This window comes from Loxodonta africana, chromosome 18 (assembly GCF_030014295.1).
Source record: "Loxodonta africana isolate mLoxAfr1 chromosome 18, mLoxAfr1.hap2, whole genome shotgun sequence".
In the NCBI taxonomy this organism is placed as follows: Eukaryota; Metazoa; Chordata; class Mammalia; order Proboscidea; family Elephantidae; genus Loxodonta; species Loxodonta africana.
In genome coordinates, this window is record NC_087359.1 from 69559898 (window position 1) to 69576697 (window position 16800).

General features: G+C 49.1%; 1 protein-coding gene and 1 long non-coding RNA gene across 2 annotated transcripts; one reads left to right on the forward strand and one right to left on the reverse strand.

The window, feature by feature from the left end:
- The first annotated feature begins 1909 nt into the window (after positions 1 to 1909).
- ALOX12 (arachidonate 12-lipoxygenase, 12S type) lies at positions 1910 to 14939 on the forward strand. Its single transcript, XM_064271679.1, has 14 exons — positions 1910 to 2369; positions 2889 to 3090; positions 4244 to 4325; positions 4426 to 4548; positions 4660 to 4763; positions 5017 to 5177; positions 6033 to 6176; positions 6987 to 7196; positions 10661 to 10747; positions 10959 to 11128; positions 11618 to 11739; positions 14182 to 14282; positions 14407 to 14577; positions 14701 to 14939. Exons 1-14 carry the CDS (start codon positions 2235 to 2237, stop codon positions 14878 to 14880), a joined length of 1992 nt encoding a protein of 663 aa, XP_064127749.1. The 5' UTR covers positions 1910 to 2234; the 3' UTR covers positions 14881 to 14939.
- Positions 9396 to 15800, reverse strand: LOC104846515 (uncharacterized). Its single transcript, XR_010318448.1, has 3 exons — positions 15421 to 15800; positions 14510 to 14590; positions 9396 to 9894 (listed from the first exon to the last, which is right to left on the reverse strand). It is a non-coding gene; the product is annotated as an uncharacterized LOC104846515 (long non-coding RNA).
- Positions 15801 to 16800: the final 1000 nt, after the last annotated feature.

The window sequence follows — 16800 nt, forward strand, 5'->3', positions numbered from 1 at the left end:
GGGGACTAGCAAGTAACCTACCCCCAGTTCCGAGTACAGAAGATGTCAGCAGGAGCTGGCCTAGAAGATAAGAAGAGGAATGGTACCCAGGAAGGATCAGACACTTCTGGGGCCTTCAAGGCTGGAAGGCAGGACTAGAACCCCTCTCACTTATCCCCACCAATACCAATGCTTCAAGTCTTTTTTGAGGGTCTGGGAAGATTTTTAAGAAGCCTTGGTGGTCCAGTGGTTAAAGCACCTGGCTGCTAACCGAAAGGCTGGCAGGATAATGTTGTGCCAGTCTGCTTCCGTGAAGATTACAGCCTTGTAAACCCTGTGAGGCAGTTCTACTCTGTCCTATAGGGTCGCTATGTCCATTACGACTCAATGGTAATTGGTATGGGGCTTCACCCAGGTGACCAGACACATCTTCCGTGAGCCAAATGCTTATAGCACCCTGGACTGAGAAGATTCAGGTAGAGACCAGTGCAGGAGGATTCATCTAATGCCTGCAGGGGTGAGAAAGCCAGACCCTGAACCCACTGCCTGTTTACAACGTCCTTAACCAGCACCTGTCCCACTGCTACTCCCTGGTTTCCTGCCCCGAGATCCACGGGGGACCAGAAATAGCCTGAGCGGGGGTGGGGAGAGAGTGGGATAAGGACAAGAGGGAAGATGAAAGAAGTAGAGCCTCATGCCCAATAAAACTATTGACATATAATTTTTGTAGGAGAAAATGAAACTCTGGCAGGGAAGAAAGCACCAGGGCTAGTTAGCTGAGGCCAGAATGCAAATGAACCGGGAACATACCGAGGGAGAAAGGGCTGCATCCACCTGGAAAAGACAAAGTTCATCATCATAGCCCACTGTATGCTGGATTCCCTAAGTGACCCCACACTGCACCCTAACACCTGTACTGGTCCCTAACATTTTCTGCACTAACAATAGAACCAAAAAGAACAGACCCATTCCCATAGAGTCGATTCCGACTCATAGCGACCCTATAGGACTGAGTAGAACCTCCCCATAGAGTTTCTAAGGAGTGCTGGTAGATTCCAACCGCCAATCTTCTTGTTAGCAGCTGTAGCTCCTAACCACCAACTATAGCGGCTGGAGAAAATGAGGATTTCACTGCCCTGCCTTAGTTAGACCTCTCAAGATATCTGGTCCATGGCATTTAGGTCTACATGACATCCTAAAAACCAGATGCTGGTCTAGTGGACTCTGATTTCATGGTCATCCCATGTGTGCCAGAGTAGCACTGTGTCACATAAAGGTTTTCAGTGGCTGATTTTTGGGAAGTAGATCACCAGCCCTTTCTTCCAAGGCACCTCTGAGTAGTTGCTAACCACAAACGTTCCACTCAACCATTTGTGCCTCCCAGGGACTCCACCTCGGGTCCTAATGCCAGATGTTTGAAATGGGGTTGGTTGTGGGGAAGAAGAACAAGTCTTTGAGTTAGGAAGCCTGAAAAGGAGCCCTGCTGGTACAGTGGTTAGGTGCCCCCCTGCTAGCCCAGAGGTGAAACCCACGTTCAACAGTTCCTAGGGAGAAGGATGTGGCAGTCTGCTTCCTTAAAGATTACAGCTTTGGAAACCCTATGGCAGTTCTACTCTGTCCTATAGGATCATTATGAGTCAGAATCAACTTCACGGAAGCCGTGTTTGTTTGTGCAGCCTGGTCATTTACTGAGGGACTGTGCTCAAAGGCGGGACTGAAGGGCCTCGGCGGGTACCGGGTCCCAGTCTAGCAACAGAGCTGGCTTCCCCAGGTCCCAGCCCAGAAAAGCTGACTTTCCCCATTTTACCTAAGACTCACCCCATGCACACACGCTTTTCCTCCTAACCCCCAAACTGGCTGGAAACCTGACGAAGTTCCCTCATCCTTGCTCCCTCCAGCCCCGAGACTCCTCCCCCTAGACCTCCCAGGATAGAGAATGGGGTTGGGGAGGCCCCGCAGCACCCACTCTTTGGCCTTACCCTAGCCAGGTCCCCTTTATCTTCCTGCAGCTGCCTCCGAAGGGGAAGCGCAGCCCTTCCCTATAGCCCCGCTCCACCACGCACAGGTTCGGGCTAGTCTAGGGCGGGGACTTGGGAGCGCCTTCCAGTTGCGCGATGGGCGGGGACGCAGATCCATCTCTTTAAGGTCCAGAATTGCCCCGAGGTGCCTGGACACCGCAGGTGGTTCTGGGCGGTCCGGAGTGTGGAGTGTCACCCCGGACCGGGATCCCACTCGCCTGTGCTGCTCCGAGCGCCATGGGCCGCTACCGCATCCGCGTGGCCACCGGAGCCTGGCTCTTCTCCGGGTCGCGCAACCGCGTGCAGCTGTGGCTGGTCGGGGCGCGCGGGGCGGCGGAGCTGGAGCTGCAGCTGCGGACGGCTCGGGGAGAGGTCAGAGGTGGAGCCGGGCCGGCCAGGCTGGGCTCGAGCTGGAGAGGGGGTTCAGGACGCGGGAGGCCGGGGACAAGACAAGATGACAGGTGCGGCTGGGTCGGCTGGGTCTTCCAGGGATTCGGGGCGCCGGCGCCAAAGGCTGGTCAGGGAAAGGGTCAGGATTCCTGGGTCACGCCCCTTCTCCATAACCCTGACTCCAACTCTTTCTCCAAGTGACCCCAGAGCCAGTGCAAATGTGCCATTAGTGGTCAGACGGGACGCGCCTCCGGAAAGCTGGGAGGGAGCTCAGTTAAGGGTTCCGATGTGAGTGACGATGCTTAAACATTGATTCGTGACACGTCCTCCCAGTGAAAGGGGGATCTAAGACCCACGGTGCAGGTTGTCCTGAGCAGAGAATGCGGCGAGGATGTCTTTGGAGGTCTGGCTAAACTGAGGTTCCACTAAGCAGCTGCTCCCCCAACAAAACGGCCTCTCCGCTGTCCCTGCTAGTAAGTCCCGCCGGTTCTGGCCCCGCAGGAGGAGGAGTTTGAGCACGACATCCCCGACGACTTGGGGCCACTGCAGTTTGTGAAGCTGCGCAAGCACCACTCCCTGGTGGACGACGCGTGGTTCTGCGACCGCATCACCGTGCAGGGCCCCGGGGCCTGCGCCGAGGCCGCCTTCCCGTGCTATCGCTGGGTGCAGGGACGGGGCATCCTGAGCGTGCCCGAGGGCACCGGTGAGGGGGCAGGGTCGGGAAGGGAGTGCAGGTCCTGGAAAACTTCCGGAGGGGGCAGGGTGGGCTGAGGAGGGTCAGAGGGGTCTAGAGAAGGGGGAAGCAGAGGCAGATTAAGTGTGGAGAACCCAGCACGCTAGAGAGCAAACGGGGAAATAAAGTCCCGAATGTTTGCTACAAGAGGCGGCCAGTGACGCTGGGGCCAGGAAATAAGTGGTTTGGAGACTGCCTTCAAGAAGGTGAGGACAGGGAATCGGACTTGTAGCAATGACTGGAAACAGAAAAGCCAAAGTAAAAGTATAAAGATTATTTTTACTGACTCCAAGAGTTAGGGCAGTGACAGGTAAGGGTAACACATGGAATAAGAGGGAACAGGTGACCAGGAAGAAGGAGACAGCTAAGGGAGAGAAGCACTATGACTATGGAGAGCTGGTAGGGCTGGAAAACCATGGACGACAATTGGCGGAACAGGAGAGCACACTGGCAGAGGTGGGGATGAAGGAAGGTGGAAACTGTGAAATTTACCGTGGGAAACGAGAGAGGAATAGAATTGAGGGCAAGTGGAGGTACGGATGGGAACATGATGTGTCTTTGAGGGACAAGTGAGCAAAGTACAGATGAGAACAGGAGCAGGTCACGAAATAGAGACTACCATGGTAAATCCAGGAAAGGTGAAACCAGGAAAAGAAAGACAGGTGAAGGTGTGGACAGGTGAGGCCAGGACATGTGAAATTAACCAAAGTAATTTTTTTTTTAATATGTAATCAAAGACAGGTATAGGCATGTGAGTGGTTAAGATTTTATCACCTTAACTGAGGTGATTTATCCAATCAGAGATATTGATGAAATAACATCGGGTAAGGGAAAGCTGAGCTAAGGGACAAGAAAGGCAGTCAAACAGATTTTTGTCTAAATGCAAGGGCTGAGATAGGTGAAACAGGAGTGCAAGGCTGTCAAAGATGGGGTTAACATGTCTGGGGATCAATCAAGGGAAACAAAAACAAAAAGCCATGCCAACTGCCGTTGAATCAATTCCAACTAGAGAAGCAAAGGGGGAGATAAAAGCAAGACATGACAGTAAACATGGGAAATAACAGCAGGGGATAGCACGAGACCAGACCAAGCAGCGTAGTGAATCCTCTTAACGCCTCTCCAGCCCGCCTGGCAGGAGCCAATCCCTTGGATGTGTTCCAGAAGTATCGAGAGAAAGAACTAGAAGAAAGACGGGAGATCTACCGGTGACCACCCACCCACAGGCCTCCCAACTGCCCCACCCCTCCTTGACCCTATGCCCATCACTGCCCCTACCCCTCCCTGAACCTTATCCCTAATTCCTAGCTGGGCCTCCTGGAAGGAAGGATTACCCCTGACAATAGCTGCAAACTGCAAGGACGATCTACCTCCAAATGTGAGATTCCACGAGGAGAAGAGACTGGACTTTGAATGCACACTGCACGCAGGGTAAGGAAAAGATCAGGGTGGAGTGAGGGCTGGGAGATCCAAGAATGGGGTGGTAAGTGGTGAGGGGCTGAGGGATCAGATTATGGATTCATGCCTGGATACCTGTCCTAGGGTTCTAGAGACCACCCTCAAGCGTGTTTATACCCTCCTGAGCTCCTGGAACCACCTGGAGAATTTCAATCAGATCTTCTGGGGCCAGAAGAGCATGCTGGCTGGTCAGTGATTCCCCAGGTTTCCATAACCCCGATGGCCCCTTTTGATGACCCATCCATCACATTCCATATTCCCCACCCCCTCCCCATAACTCCCTGCCAAATGAGAACTTATCATGCCTGGTCATCTCACAGAGGCCTCAAGGATGTAAAGATAGGGGGCTGAATAGGGGTGGTCACGCACCTGGATCCTTGAGGTAGAGTCTGGAGAAGAGAGATCTAGGCTGTGGTCAATATCCTCCTCCCCAACTCCCAGAAAAGGTTCACCAGTGCTGGCAGGACGATGAGCTTTTTGGCTACCAGTTCCTCAACGGCGCCAACCCCATGCTGTTGAGACGTTCCACATCTCTGCCCTCCCGGCTAGTGCTGCCCTCAGGGACAGAGGAGCTTCAGGCCCAGCTGGAGAAAGAACTCCAGGTACCTCCTCCCACCCTCTGTTTTTCTCTCCTTGGCAATGTGGCAAGGAGAACTGGTGAAGGGGAGAAACCAAAGATGAGTGTGGTGGAAGAGAGGCTGCAGGAACCCACTGCCCATGGTTCAGAGTCCTGCGCATCTTGAAAAACCTAGAGATGATAAGTATGTAGAGAAAAACGTATGAGGAGCTCCCAGCACAAAGGCCATAGGATGGATCCCCAGGGCATGGATGGGGCCAGAGATATTAGTGAAGACAACATTCCAGGCTGGATATCAGTGCCTAGACACCAATGTCCATGGGCAGGGAGAAGGTGGGCGAGTATGCCATCAGGTGGGAAGAATCCAGAACTTTCCCGGAGAAGAGCTGGGTTTGGAAGAGGTGAACTGGACAAGAGGAGGATGAGCCTAGGCAGATGTGTGTGTGTGCATATGCATGTACGTGCTTTGTCTGGTGGCATTTAGGGGAACCTCCTCTGATTCTCTGACAGTTGAGGGGAGGTAAAAGCAAGGAGTAAAGGAGGATTTGCTGGGCTGGTGGGACCAAACACAGGTAGCAGGCAATGAACAGATGGGGAGATGATGGGGAAACGGGCCTGGCCATCTTGACAAAGGAAGAGCTTAGCCAACACCTCCCATGGTCCTAAATTCGTATCAGCTACCACACATCCCTGGGCAAGGCATCTCCCTTCACTAGACTTGTTTCTTCACTTTAAAATGAAAGAATTGGACCTAATGATATGGTTCTTCCAGTAGGATTCTGGTACTGATACAGGATGATAGCAAGAAGCTAGACTCAATACCTGTCAATGTCTTGCCCTTTGTCCTGTTCTACTCATGGATACTTTCCCCTTTCTCCAGAACGGTTCCCTGTTTGAGGCTGACTTTATCCTGCTGGACGGGATTCCAGCCAATGTGATCCGAGGAGAGCAGCAGTACCTAGCTGCTCCCCTTGTCATGCTGAAGATGGAACCCAATGGGAAGCTGCTACCCATGGTCATTCAGGTGAGCACCTGGGCATCCTCCTCCCAACACTGTTGGGACCATCATCCTCTGCCTCGTGGACCCAGACCCCTGGCTCTTGGCTCCCAAATCCCAACCTCACTCAGCAAAACCTATCCTCATATCCCTCTGTGTTTGCTTGCAGCCTGGTCTTCCTCGACTCACTCAACTGGAATTACTTGTTCAACAGTCTTTATAGCCTTTTGAGTCCTCATCCTGTAGCCCAATAGTTCTCAAACCTTAGTGTGCATCGCAATCACCTGAAGGGCTTGTTGAGACACAGGTTGCCAGACTCCGTTGCCAGACTCCATCCCCAGACTCGCAGTAGGTCTGGAATGGGGACTGAGAACTTGCATTTCTAACAAGTGCTAAAGTGCTGCTGACCCTGCTATTCATGCTTTGAGAATCACTACTCAATCTTTCAGAGGCCTCTGTCTCTGAATACCCATTCCCTCTGAATATCTTTTCTCCCTCTGTTCTCACCAACCAGCCAGCTGACAAGTTCTGTCAATCAACTCACATATCCAGCTTCTCCTCCCATTGCACCATCCTAATGCAGACCCCCATCACACTTCACCCAGACCACTGCTAGGTCCTCCTAACCAGTCCCTGCTTCCAGCCTCTCCTCCATCCAAGCTGGCCAACATGACACTCACACAGCCCCACAGCCAGTTAGAGGCAGCATGGAAGTGCCTTCGTTCCTCATGCTAGATTACAATAATCCTATCTTAGTCATCTGTTTCCTCCAGAATGTGAGCATAGTGTCATACATACAGTGGAAGTTCAATAAATGCTAAATTTCTCTTTCCCCAGCTCCAGCCTCCCAACTCTAGCTCCTCCACCCCACCACTGTTCCTGCCCTCAGATCCTCCACTTGCTTGGCTTCTGGCAAAGTCCTGGGTCCGAAATGCAGACTTCCAACTGCACCAGCTTCAATATCATTTGCTGAACACTCATCTGGTGGCTGAGGTCATCGCTGTTGCCACTATGAGGTGCCTCTCAGAACTGCACCCTCTCTTCAAGGTACAGGCTCAACCCTTCCAATCCCATCTGTCTCAGAGCCCAGAGAAGGGAAACAGCCTAATACCAAACGATAGAGCAACAACAAAAAATCTTTATAGCAATTTGCAAATGAAGAAGGGGTGAAGAGAAGGAAGACTGTATTAATATCTTGATCCTTGAATTTTTATTAAGTCAAGTCACTTAATGTTTCTTCAGGACGTATTATAAGGCAGGCACCTGGAATTCTCAGAAATCTGTTGTGTGCCATCAAGTTGATTCTGACTCACAGCGACCCTGTAAGACAGAGTAGAACTGCCCCATAGGGTTTTCTAGTCTGTAATCTTTATGGGAGCAGACTGCCACATCTTTCTCCCATGGAGCGACTGGTAGGTTTGAACAACTGTTTCATTTCACAGCTGAGCACTTAACCATTACACCACCAGGGCTCTTCTCAGAAATCTAAAAACCTAGAAATGGGCTTGGAGTATAGCTGGAATACAGCTAGTAAAACAAAAGCCTTATTCCTGCCTTAGGAGACTTACTATTTAGCTAGGAAGACAAACAGTCTCCGTAAGAACCAACCAGAGAACAAGATCTGGAAATAGAGTTGAAAAGTAATGAAGACAACCTAGCAACACTACAGTATTGACAGAGAAATATCAATATCAACCCAACTAAAGATTGTGCTAAATAGAAGCAGATCATAAAGCAAGGAGAGTAGCCCAGCAGAGCTACTCACATGTGCCTAAGACAGAGGTGGATAGAGACATGCATTAGCCTGGTGGTGCGGGGAATGAAAGAGAAAAAATCAAGGACTTGGGGATGGGGGACACAGCAGCTGCAGCAGGCCTGGGTGTACAACTGAAGTGAGAAAGATCAGGGCTTCTGCAACCTCCAGGAGCTAGGTGTGCTTCACCAGCCTATACTATAATTTTAAAAAACAGTAAGTCCAGTATCTATTGTCAAGCAAAAGGCCACACATTAAGACTTCTGATAGTTTAAAAAATGTTTTCAAGTTTTTCAACCAGGGCAACTGACAGAAACGGTAACAGAAGCAGCCAGTTTGGGCTCAAAGATGAGGTGCTCAGTTTTAGATACATGGAGTTTGAAGTGTTGGCAAGATGTCAAGTGAGTACTTGACAGGCATAATAACTGAATCTGTTTCTGCTGGGGCTTCCACCTCCATCCCCAAACCTGGCCAAGAGTAGATGTGGCCTCTTTGGGTTCTGGGATAACACAGACAAGATGGACACCAGTCTGATGAATAGTCTTGGGTTTATTGAGCTCACGATGTCTCCTGCAACACCCCCTTCTGCCCTGAATAGGTTAAGCCACTCTTCACATCTAAAACTCCCCTTGCTAGTTCAGCCTCTCCCCATCTGTCTCCATGGCAAACAGCCGAGGTGTACCAGGACCACAGGAGGGCTAAGGCTACACATGTCATCCGGTTACCTGTGCAGGCTCTGGATTCTGACTGTTGGGGTCTGAATCCTGGATCACTACTTACCAGATGTGTGCTTCGGTGTCTTCACTCTAAATGGGGGTAATGGGATCTCTATCATGGATTGCTAAAGGATTAAAGGACAGAAACAAATGATGTGACACAGACTAAATGCTATAAAAAACATTAGTTCTTGCAAGGATGAGAAGTTGTTTGTCATCAGGTATCTTCTCTCCTCATGTGGACTCTGGGCTTTCTAGGACCGTCAGCATTTTTCCATGAACTTTCTCAAAAGTTTCAGACCAAGGTGGGCTGCTTTAATCTGGGCACCAGGGGTATCGCTTGAGTCCTTCCCTGTGTCCAGGATCAACAAACCAGATGTTGTTGTTAGGTGCCGTCAAGTAGGTTCCGACTACAGCGACCCCACGTATGACAGAACAAAACGTTGCCTGGTCCTGCGCCACTCTCACAATAGTAGGTATGTTTGAGCCCATTGCTGCAGCAGCCACTGTGTCAATCCATCTTGTCCAGGTCTTCCTCTTTTTCGCTCATCCTCCACTTTGCCAAGCATGATGTTCTTCTCTAGAGATTGGTTCCTCATGAGAGTGACACTTTGTCTCACTATCATCGCTTCTAAAAAGTATCCTTGGCTATATTTCTTCCAAGATTTGTTCATTCTTCTGGCAGTCCATGGTTATAGTCAACATTCTTCGCCAACACCATAATCCAAATGCATAAATTCTTCTTTCCTCTTCCTTATTCATTGTCCAGCTTTTGTGTACATATGAGGCGACTAAAAATACCATGGCTTGGATCATGTGCACCTTAGTCCTCAAAGTGACGTCATTGCTTTTCAATACTTTAAAGAAGCCTTTTGCAGCACATTTGCCCAATGCAATGCATCATTTGATTTCTTGACTGCTGCTTCCATGGGTGTTGATTGTGGATCCAAATAAAAGATTGACAGCTTCAATCTTTTCTCCATTTATCATGATGTTTGCTTATTGGTCTACTTGTGAGGATTTCTGTTTTCTTTATGTTGATGTGTAATCCACACCAAAGGCTGTACTCTTTGATCTTCATCAGTAAGTGCTTCAAAGTCCTCTTCGCTTTCAGCAAGCAAGATTGTATTGTCTGAATATCATAGGTTGTTAATGAGTCTTCCTCCAATTCTGATGCCAAGTTCTTCTTCATATAGTCCAGCTTCAGGTTATCTGCTCAGCATATAGACTGAGTAAGTCAGATAAATACCAAAATTGCGTGAATCCTGTACACCAACTGGGGGAATACGAAGACAAAATAGTCTAAGACAGAGGAGATAAATGTGAGGACCAAGTGACTTTTTTTACTAGCTAAGGAAAAGCAAGGGCCTAAGGGTGCCTAATTAGCGCTGTGGCAGGCTGATGACACTCCTCTGTGGAAGCAGGTAGCTCGATATGGGTCCTCTAATTCTGACTGAAGATACCCTATCTATTCCTCCCCCAAAAAACTAAAAATACCAAGGGTAAAACAACCAGAGGTCTGCTTTGAAAATGAGCAGAGAGGCTAGTTTAAGCCAGGAGGATGTGACCGATTGAGGAAGTAGCAAAAAACATCAAAAGAGGCTGATTCTTAACAGACACCTATACTCAAGGTGGAAATAACAAAGATAATGACGACAAATACTACTTGAGGACTTCTGTGCTAACACTCTTCATACTCACTCACCTAAGCATCACTCTGGCCCCCTGAGGTAAGAGGTAAATTTCCCTTTGACATAAGACGAGGTCACTGATTAGTGGGTTTATAATCTTGGCCAAGTTTCAAAGAGAGTGGTGAACCACAGACTCAAACCCTGGTCAGTCTGGCTCCAGAGCCCGACTCACAGGGGAGTCAAAGAGCATGAAGGTGAGTGATCAGGGAAGCAGGAGACCAGTCTGTCCAGGTAGCCGCAGGGAGGAAGGTATCTACAGGAGAGAAGGCCACCACCTGGGCCTCACTCCCTACAAGGAAGGGTCCAACCATGGCCTCCATTAACCACCCCCTCAACTCCCCTCCACCCCAGCTCCTGGCCCCCCACACCCGATACACTATGGAAATCAACACCCGGGCCCGGACCCAGCTCATCTCAGAAGGGGGTATATTTGATAAGGTAGGTAAGGAGGGAATGGGCTGGGGACACCTAATTATCCATCTATGACCTCCTGCTACCACCGGGGTCCCACTCCAATGATGTATGAATGCCCTGCGCCTTTTATACCCTTGACTTTAAATCTGAAAACCCAATAGCTGAACCCCTTATAATATTCTACGATTCTGAGACCTGCTCTGTCCCTCAAGACCTCTCAACTTTCTCGCCCCAGGCTGTGAGCACAGGAGGAGGGGGCCATGTGGCCTTGCTCCGTCGAGCAGGGGCCCAGCTGACCTACTGCTCCCTCTGTGTTCCTGACGACCTGGCTAACCGGGGCCTGCTGGGACTCCCCTGTGCTCTCTATGCCCATGATGCTTTACGGCTCTGGGAGATCATTGCCCGGTGGGTGAGACCAGGAGCTGAAAAATGGAGGGGGGTGAGTGGGGACAGACTCTGGCTTGAGGTCTGCATGAGGCAAAAGGAAAAAAAAAGAAGGAAAAAGGTCTAACCAGGAGCAGCAGAAAGATAAAGCCTGGAGAGGGATGAAGAAGAGTGAGGAGACAAAGACCAGGGTCCTGAAAAGGAAGAGACTGGCATGGAGCAGACAGCCCAGGTGGGGAACGCTGTGGGTGGGGAGACTCTGGGATCTGGAGGAATCAAGGTTTTTGTTAGAAGACACGTGTAGGAAATTCCAGGGACTAATAACCCACTTCCCTGTCCCCTCTACAGCAGTGAGTAGCAAGAGCTAGGGAAAGCAAGCTCTTGCCGAAAGGCAAGTCTGGGAAGATCTGTTCCATGATGTGTGAGGGGTCGCTGGGCAGAGGCCACAGAAAAGGGGAGTAGAGGTCAGAGTCTCCTACTCTCAAAGAGCTCACCTTCCTCCCCTGGCAGGTACGTGGAGAGGATCGTCCACCTCTTCTACCAAAGGGATGATATCGTGAGAGGGGACCCTGAGCTGCAGGCCTGGTGTTGGGAGATCACTGAGGTGGGGCTGTGCCAGGCCCAGGACCGAGGTACGATCCCTCCCCAGAGACGGGAGCTCCTCTCAGCCCTGCCCTTCTGGGGACAAGATGCCAACCCCTCAGCACGCCCCCCTCCCTCCACACACCAAAGCCTCTGAATCCCATTCACACCCAAGAAATACATTGTTCCAGCTGAGGACAATTCTAGATAACTAAGAATTGTCCTCCCAGACACCCTGGCTGTCAACCCCTACTTCCATTCCCCAGCCACAGTCATAGACGCCACTAACCTGTCATAGTGTGGCCCAAGCAGGCCAGAACCACAGCCAATGAAAGGTTTCTGTCTGGCCCCTGTTAGATCTCTTCATGGTTTCCTACCTCCCTACCTAAGGATATAAATGGGGAGAGGTTCCTACTGAAGTCCATAATGTCCCACTCTGGCCTTCCCTCTCTCCTCCTCCTCCTGCTTGCTACTGTCCTGCACACACAGGTAGCCCACACTTACCACAGTACAAGGTCATTTCTAGATGCAAATGCAATACTGTTCATGCTTTGGTTGAAACCTCAACTCAGCACCTAAACCCCAGGGCTCACATTTCTTCGGTCAGTCTACCCCCATCACTATGGTGCAATCACTATCTTTATTCCCTCCCCCATTTTAATCTGTGAGGAAGAAGTAGCCTCTCTTGAGCTCATCCCTGGCTCTTTCTCCTCTAGCACACATGAGCTAGCCTGGAGCGCTTTGAATCATCCCTCAGCCCCTGCCCCTTTGTATTTCTGACCAACACCTTGAATTCCATCCTCTGCCTCTGCCGGACCAAAACCAAAACCAAACCCACTGCCATCGAGTGGATTCTGACTCATAGCAACCCTACAAGGCAGGGCAGAACTGCCCCATAGGGTTTCCAAGGAGCAGCTGGTGGATTTCAACTGCCAACCTTTTGGTTAGCAGTTGAGCTCTTAACCACTGCACCACCAGGGCTCCACGGCAAGCATTTCCAGGGCAGCTATTATGGCCAGGCCCTGCGGATGGCGGATCAATAAACCAACGTCCATGCCCTGGGGGATCTGGGTTGCACTCCCACTTCCTACCATCCCAGGACCAAACTTTCTCTAACACTTCTCAGGACTATCCATCAGGCACCACAGGCCCCAAAGGATCCTATTTCCTTCCCTTGGCCATCTTTTCCCGTAAACAATGTCTATATTTGGAAATTTAAAACAAACATTCTCGTGTTCATTTTGACGTCCACTAATTGTCTCTCACTATCCTCTCCCCCTTACTCTCCCTCAGTTGTCATAGTTCACCTTTGCCTAATTTTCCCAATGCGCTTCTTAGACGAAGTGTGCTAAAATCAAAAGCAGCATGGGATTTGCAGTCAGGAACTCAAGCTCAAGATCAGCCTCTGCCTTTTCCCAACTATGCAATCCTGACAAGCAGTTTAATCTCTCTGGCCTTTAATTTTCTTAGCTACAAAAGAGGAATAACTGTATTTGTTCAACCTAACTGACAAGATTATTGGGTCTCTGAGCCCCACCTTCACTGTAAAATGAGTGGCCTGGGATAACCGTCTGGGAAGCCCCTTCTAGCTGCGACACTAGAAACCCATGACTTTTCTTATTCCCGCCTTATAACTCAGACATTTATAATCTCCTCTCTGGGAATAGGAGAAAGCATCCCTAAATTCTTAATCACTTTTGGGGGCAGGGGACATCTGATTACTCAGACCTTTTCGTTCCCAAATTCTCTCATGATAACAGTAATTTTATTGAGCACTTATTACATGCCAGGTAATCAATACATTATCTCATTTATCAGCTCATTGTTGGGTGCCATCAAGTCACTATCCAGTCAATTCTGACTCATAGTAACCCCATGTGACAGGGTAGAACTGCCCCACAGGGTTTTCTTAGAGGTAATCTTTACAAAAGCAAATCACCAGGTCTTTCTCCCCTGAAGCCGCTGGGTGGGTTTGAACAGCCAACCTTTCAGTTAGCAGCCGAGCACTTGTTTGTGCCACCAGTACTGCTCACTTACGAGGTAGGATTGTCCAGATTTTACAGGTGAAGAAATTGAGGTTCAGAGAGATTATATAATCAAGCTAAGGTAACCCGAGCAATACGTCCTTGAGTGGCACAAATGGTTCGCACTCAGCTACTTACCAAAAGGTTGGCAGTTCAAATCCACCCGGCGGCACCACCGAAGAAATGCCCATCGATCTACTTCCGTAAGATCACAGCCATTTAAAACACCATGAAGTGCAATTCTACTCTGAAATACGTGGGGCTGCCATGAATTGGAATTAACTTGATGGCACTGAGTTTTTAAGCCAAGTTATAAAGCTTGAGCTAGGACCGAAATCCATATCCGATACAAATATATTTGAATAAATGAACATACACCCATCAATGTTAAAATACGGCCATCCCAAGACATCAGCCTTTCTTTGCTTTTGTGCTGGAGCCTCTAAATCCTATTCTTTTCCTCCCCAGGTTTCCCTGTTTCCTTCCAGTCCCGGGCTCAACTCTGCCATTTCCTTACCATGTGTGTCTTCACCTGCACTGCCCAGCATTCAGCCATCAACCAAGGCCAGGTAGGGACAGCCAAAAGCCCAGGTCCCTGAGGGGAATGTCTGGACCTTGGGATGCCCAAGGGAGAGGGGGTAAGGGTTAGGAGCTAAGTCCCAGGGTTCCGAGGGTTACGGTTTCTTCCCCCAGCTTGACTGGTATGCCTGGGTCCCTAATGCCCCATGCACAATGCGGATGCCCCCACCCACCACCAAGGAAGACATAACAATGGCCACAGTGATGGGGTCACTACCTGATGTCCGGCAGGCCTGTCTTCAAATGACCATCACATGGCATCTGGGTCGGCGGCAGCCAGACATGGTGAGAGGGAACTCTGGGTAGGGGGAAATGTTGGAAGGGAACCATTAGAGCAAGGTGAGGAGCTGGGCTCTAAGGACACCTGTCTTGGGACTGGGAGCTGACTGATCCTTTGTTCTGTCTCAGGTACCTCTGGGGCACCACAAAGAAAAATATTTCTCAAGCCCCGAAGCGAAGGCTGTGCTAAACCAATTCCAAACAGATTTGGAAAACCTGGAAAAGGAGATTATAGCCCGGAATGAGCAACTTGACCTGCCCTATGAATACCTGAAGCCCAGCCGCATAGAGAACAGTGTCACTATCTGAGCCCTTAAGCTGCCCCCACCTGGAAGACTTCAGACCAGCTCCAGAACTGGTATTTCCATCTTGAGTTTCATGCTCCCCTGAGTTTCTGCTGCTAAGGCTCTACTTCCTTCCCCAATTGAACCACCTACATCAGTATCCCACTAGTCCAGGGTACAGCAGACTTTTTCTCTGAAGAACCAAATAATAAATACTTTAGGCCTTGTGAGCCACACAGTCTCTGTCACGACTACTCAACCCTGTCATTGTAGCAAGAAAGCAGCCACAGACGGAACGTAGAAGAATGGACATTACTGTACTCCAATAAAATTTTATTTATGGATGCCGAAATCTGAGTTTTGTATATCACAAAATATTATTGTTCCTTTTTTTCCCCCGACCATCTGAAAAATGCGAAAGCCGTCCTTAGCTTGAGGGCCGTGCACAGGCTAGATCTGGCCCTCATAGCTGTACCCTGCATTAGCATGAGGCATTGACCCTACCTCTAAATCATCCCAGATCATCTGAGTTGGGGGAGGGGGCCTTTCTGGAGAAATCACTTACCTCAGGGAATTCTCCATTCCCAGGAACCAAACTTCATGCTTGGCGCCTAACCTACAGAATCCTGACTCTGTTCCTTGACAACCTACTCTCCACCCCTATTCCTCCTATTCACATATGTACCCCAAAAGCCCCTAAATAAGAATGGCGCTCCTAGAAACAACCTGAAGGTCCATCAACAGACAAATGGCTAAAAAAGAAAATGTGGTAGCTGTATACATATGATAGAATATCACTCAGTCATAAAGAGAAATGAAGTCCTGATACATGGTATAATGTGGACAAACCTTGAGAACGTTATGCTGAGTGAAGTCAATCACGAAAGGACAAACGTTGTATGATCTCACTCATATGAGATAGCTAGAATAGACAAATGTGTAGAGACCTAAGTTTATTAGTGGTTACCAGGGGTGAGAGAGAGGGAGAAGGAATCATTCTTTAGGAAGCACTGAGTTTATGATAACAAAAATTTGGCAACAGATATTAGTGATAGTTACACAACATTCATGTACCTAATATGACTAAATATGTGCAAAATGTTAAATTAGCAAATCTTTTGTTATACATATTTTTACAATGATGAAAAAAAATCGTAGGGCAGAATAAAAATGTTCACCCCAAATAGGCTTCCCTCCCCAGATAGGCAGTCCCAAAAAAAAGAAGTAGGAAAGTCATGTTTTACAGCCACTTACCCTACCCTTTAGTACCCTGGGATCTCCTTGAGTTTCCCAGGTTCCAAGTTCTCTGGCGCCAACTCCTTTAAGTATAACCTGAACGAGATAAGTAAAAAATACCACAAAGTGATGCTAACCACTGACAGTGTTCCTCCGGTTCTGGAACCTCTAGCTCAAAATGACCCTCTCAATCATGCCCTCACTAGCTCACTGCAAAATTCTGTCCTCAAAACCCCTCTGTTTCCCTGAGTGGTTATTACAAACCTGTCTTTCACTAGTTAAGAAGACAAACTTTTTTTTTGAACGGGTGAACTATTCATGTATTTTTTTTTTAATTCTTACACCCTACTTTATTCAAAGGATCTATAATCAGTTTCCTAAGTTTACAGTAAGGAAGCAAAGTGACTTTTTGTGCACTTATTCATCTCTCCAGGAGTCCCTGGGTGGCGCAAACGTTTAAGCTCGCAGCTACTAGCCAAAAGGTTGGCAGTTCAAGCCCGCCCAGAGGTGCCTCAGGAGAAAGGTCTGGTGATCTGCTTCCAAAAACCCTACGGAGCACAGTTTTACTCTGCAACACATGAGGTCGCCGTGAGTCAGAACTGACTGGATGATATCCGGAAAAAGTTTCACTTCTTCAGTACATTTAGCAGGGATGCTTGCCTTCACAATTTTTTCATCCACTCTTCAAAAGCCCCTGGACTCTTCCTAG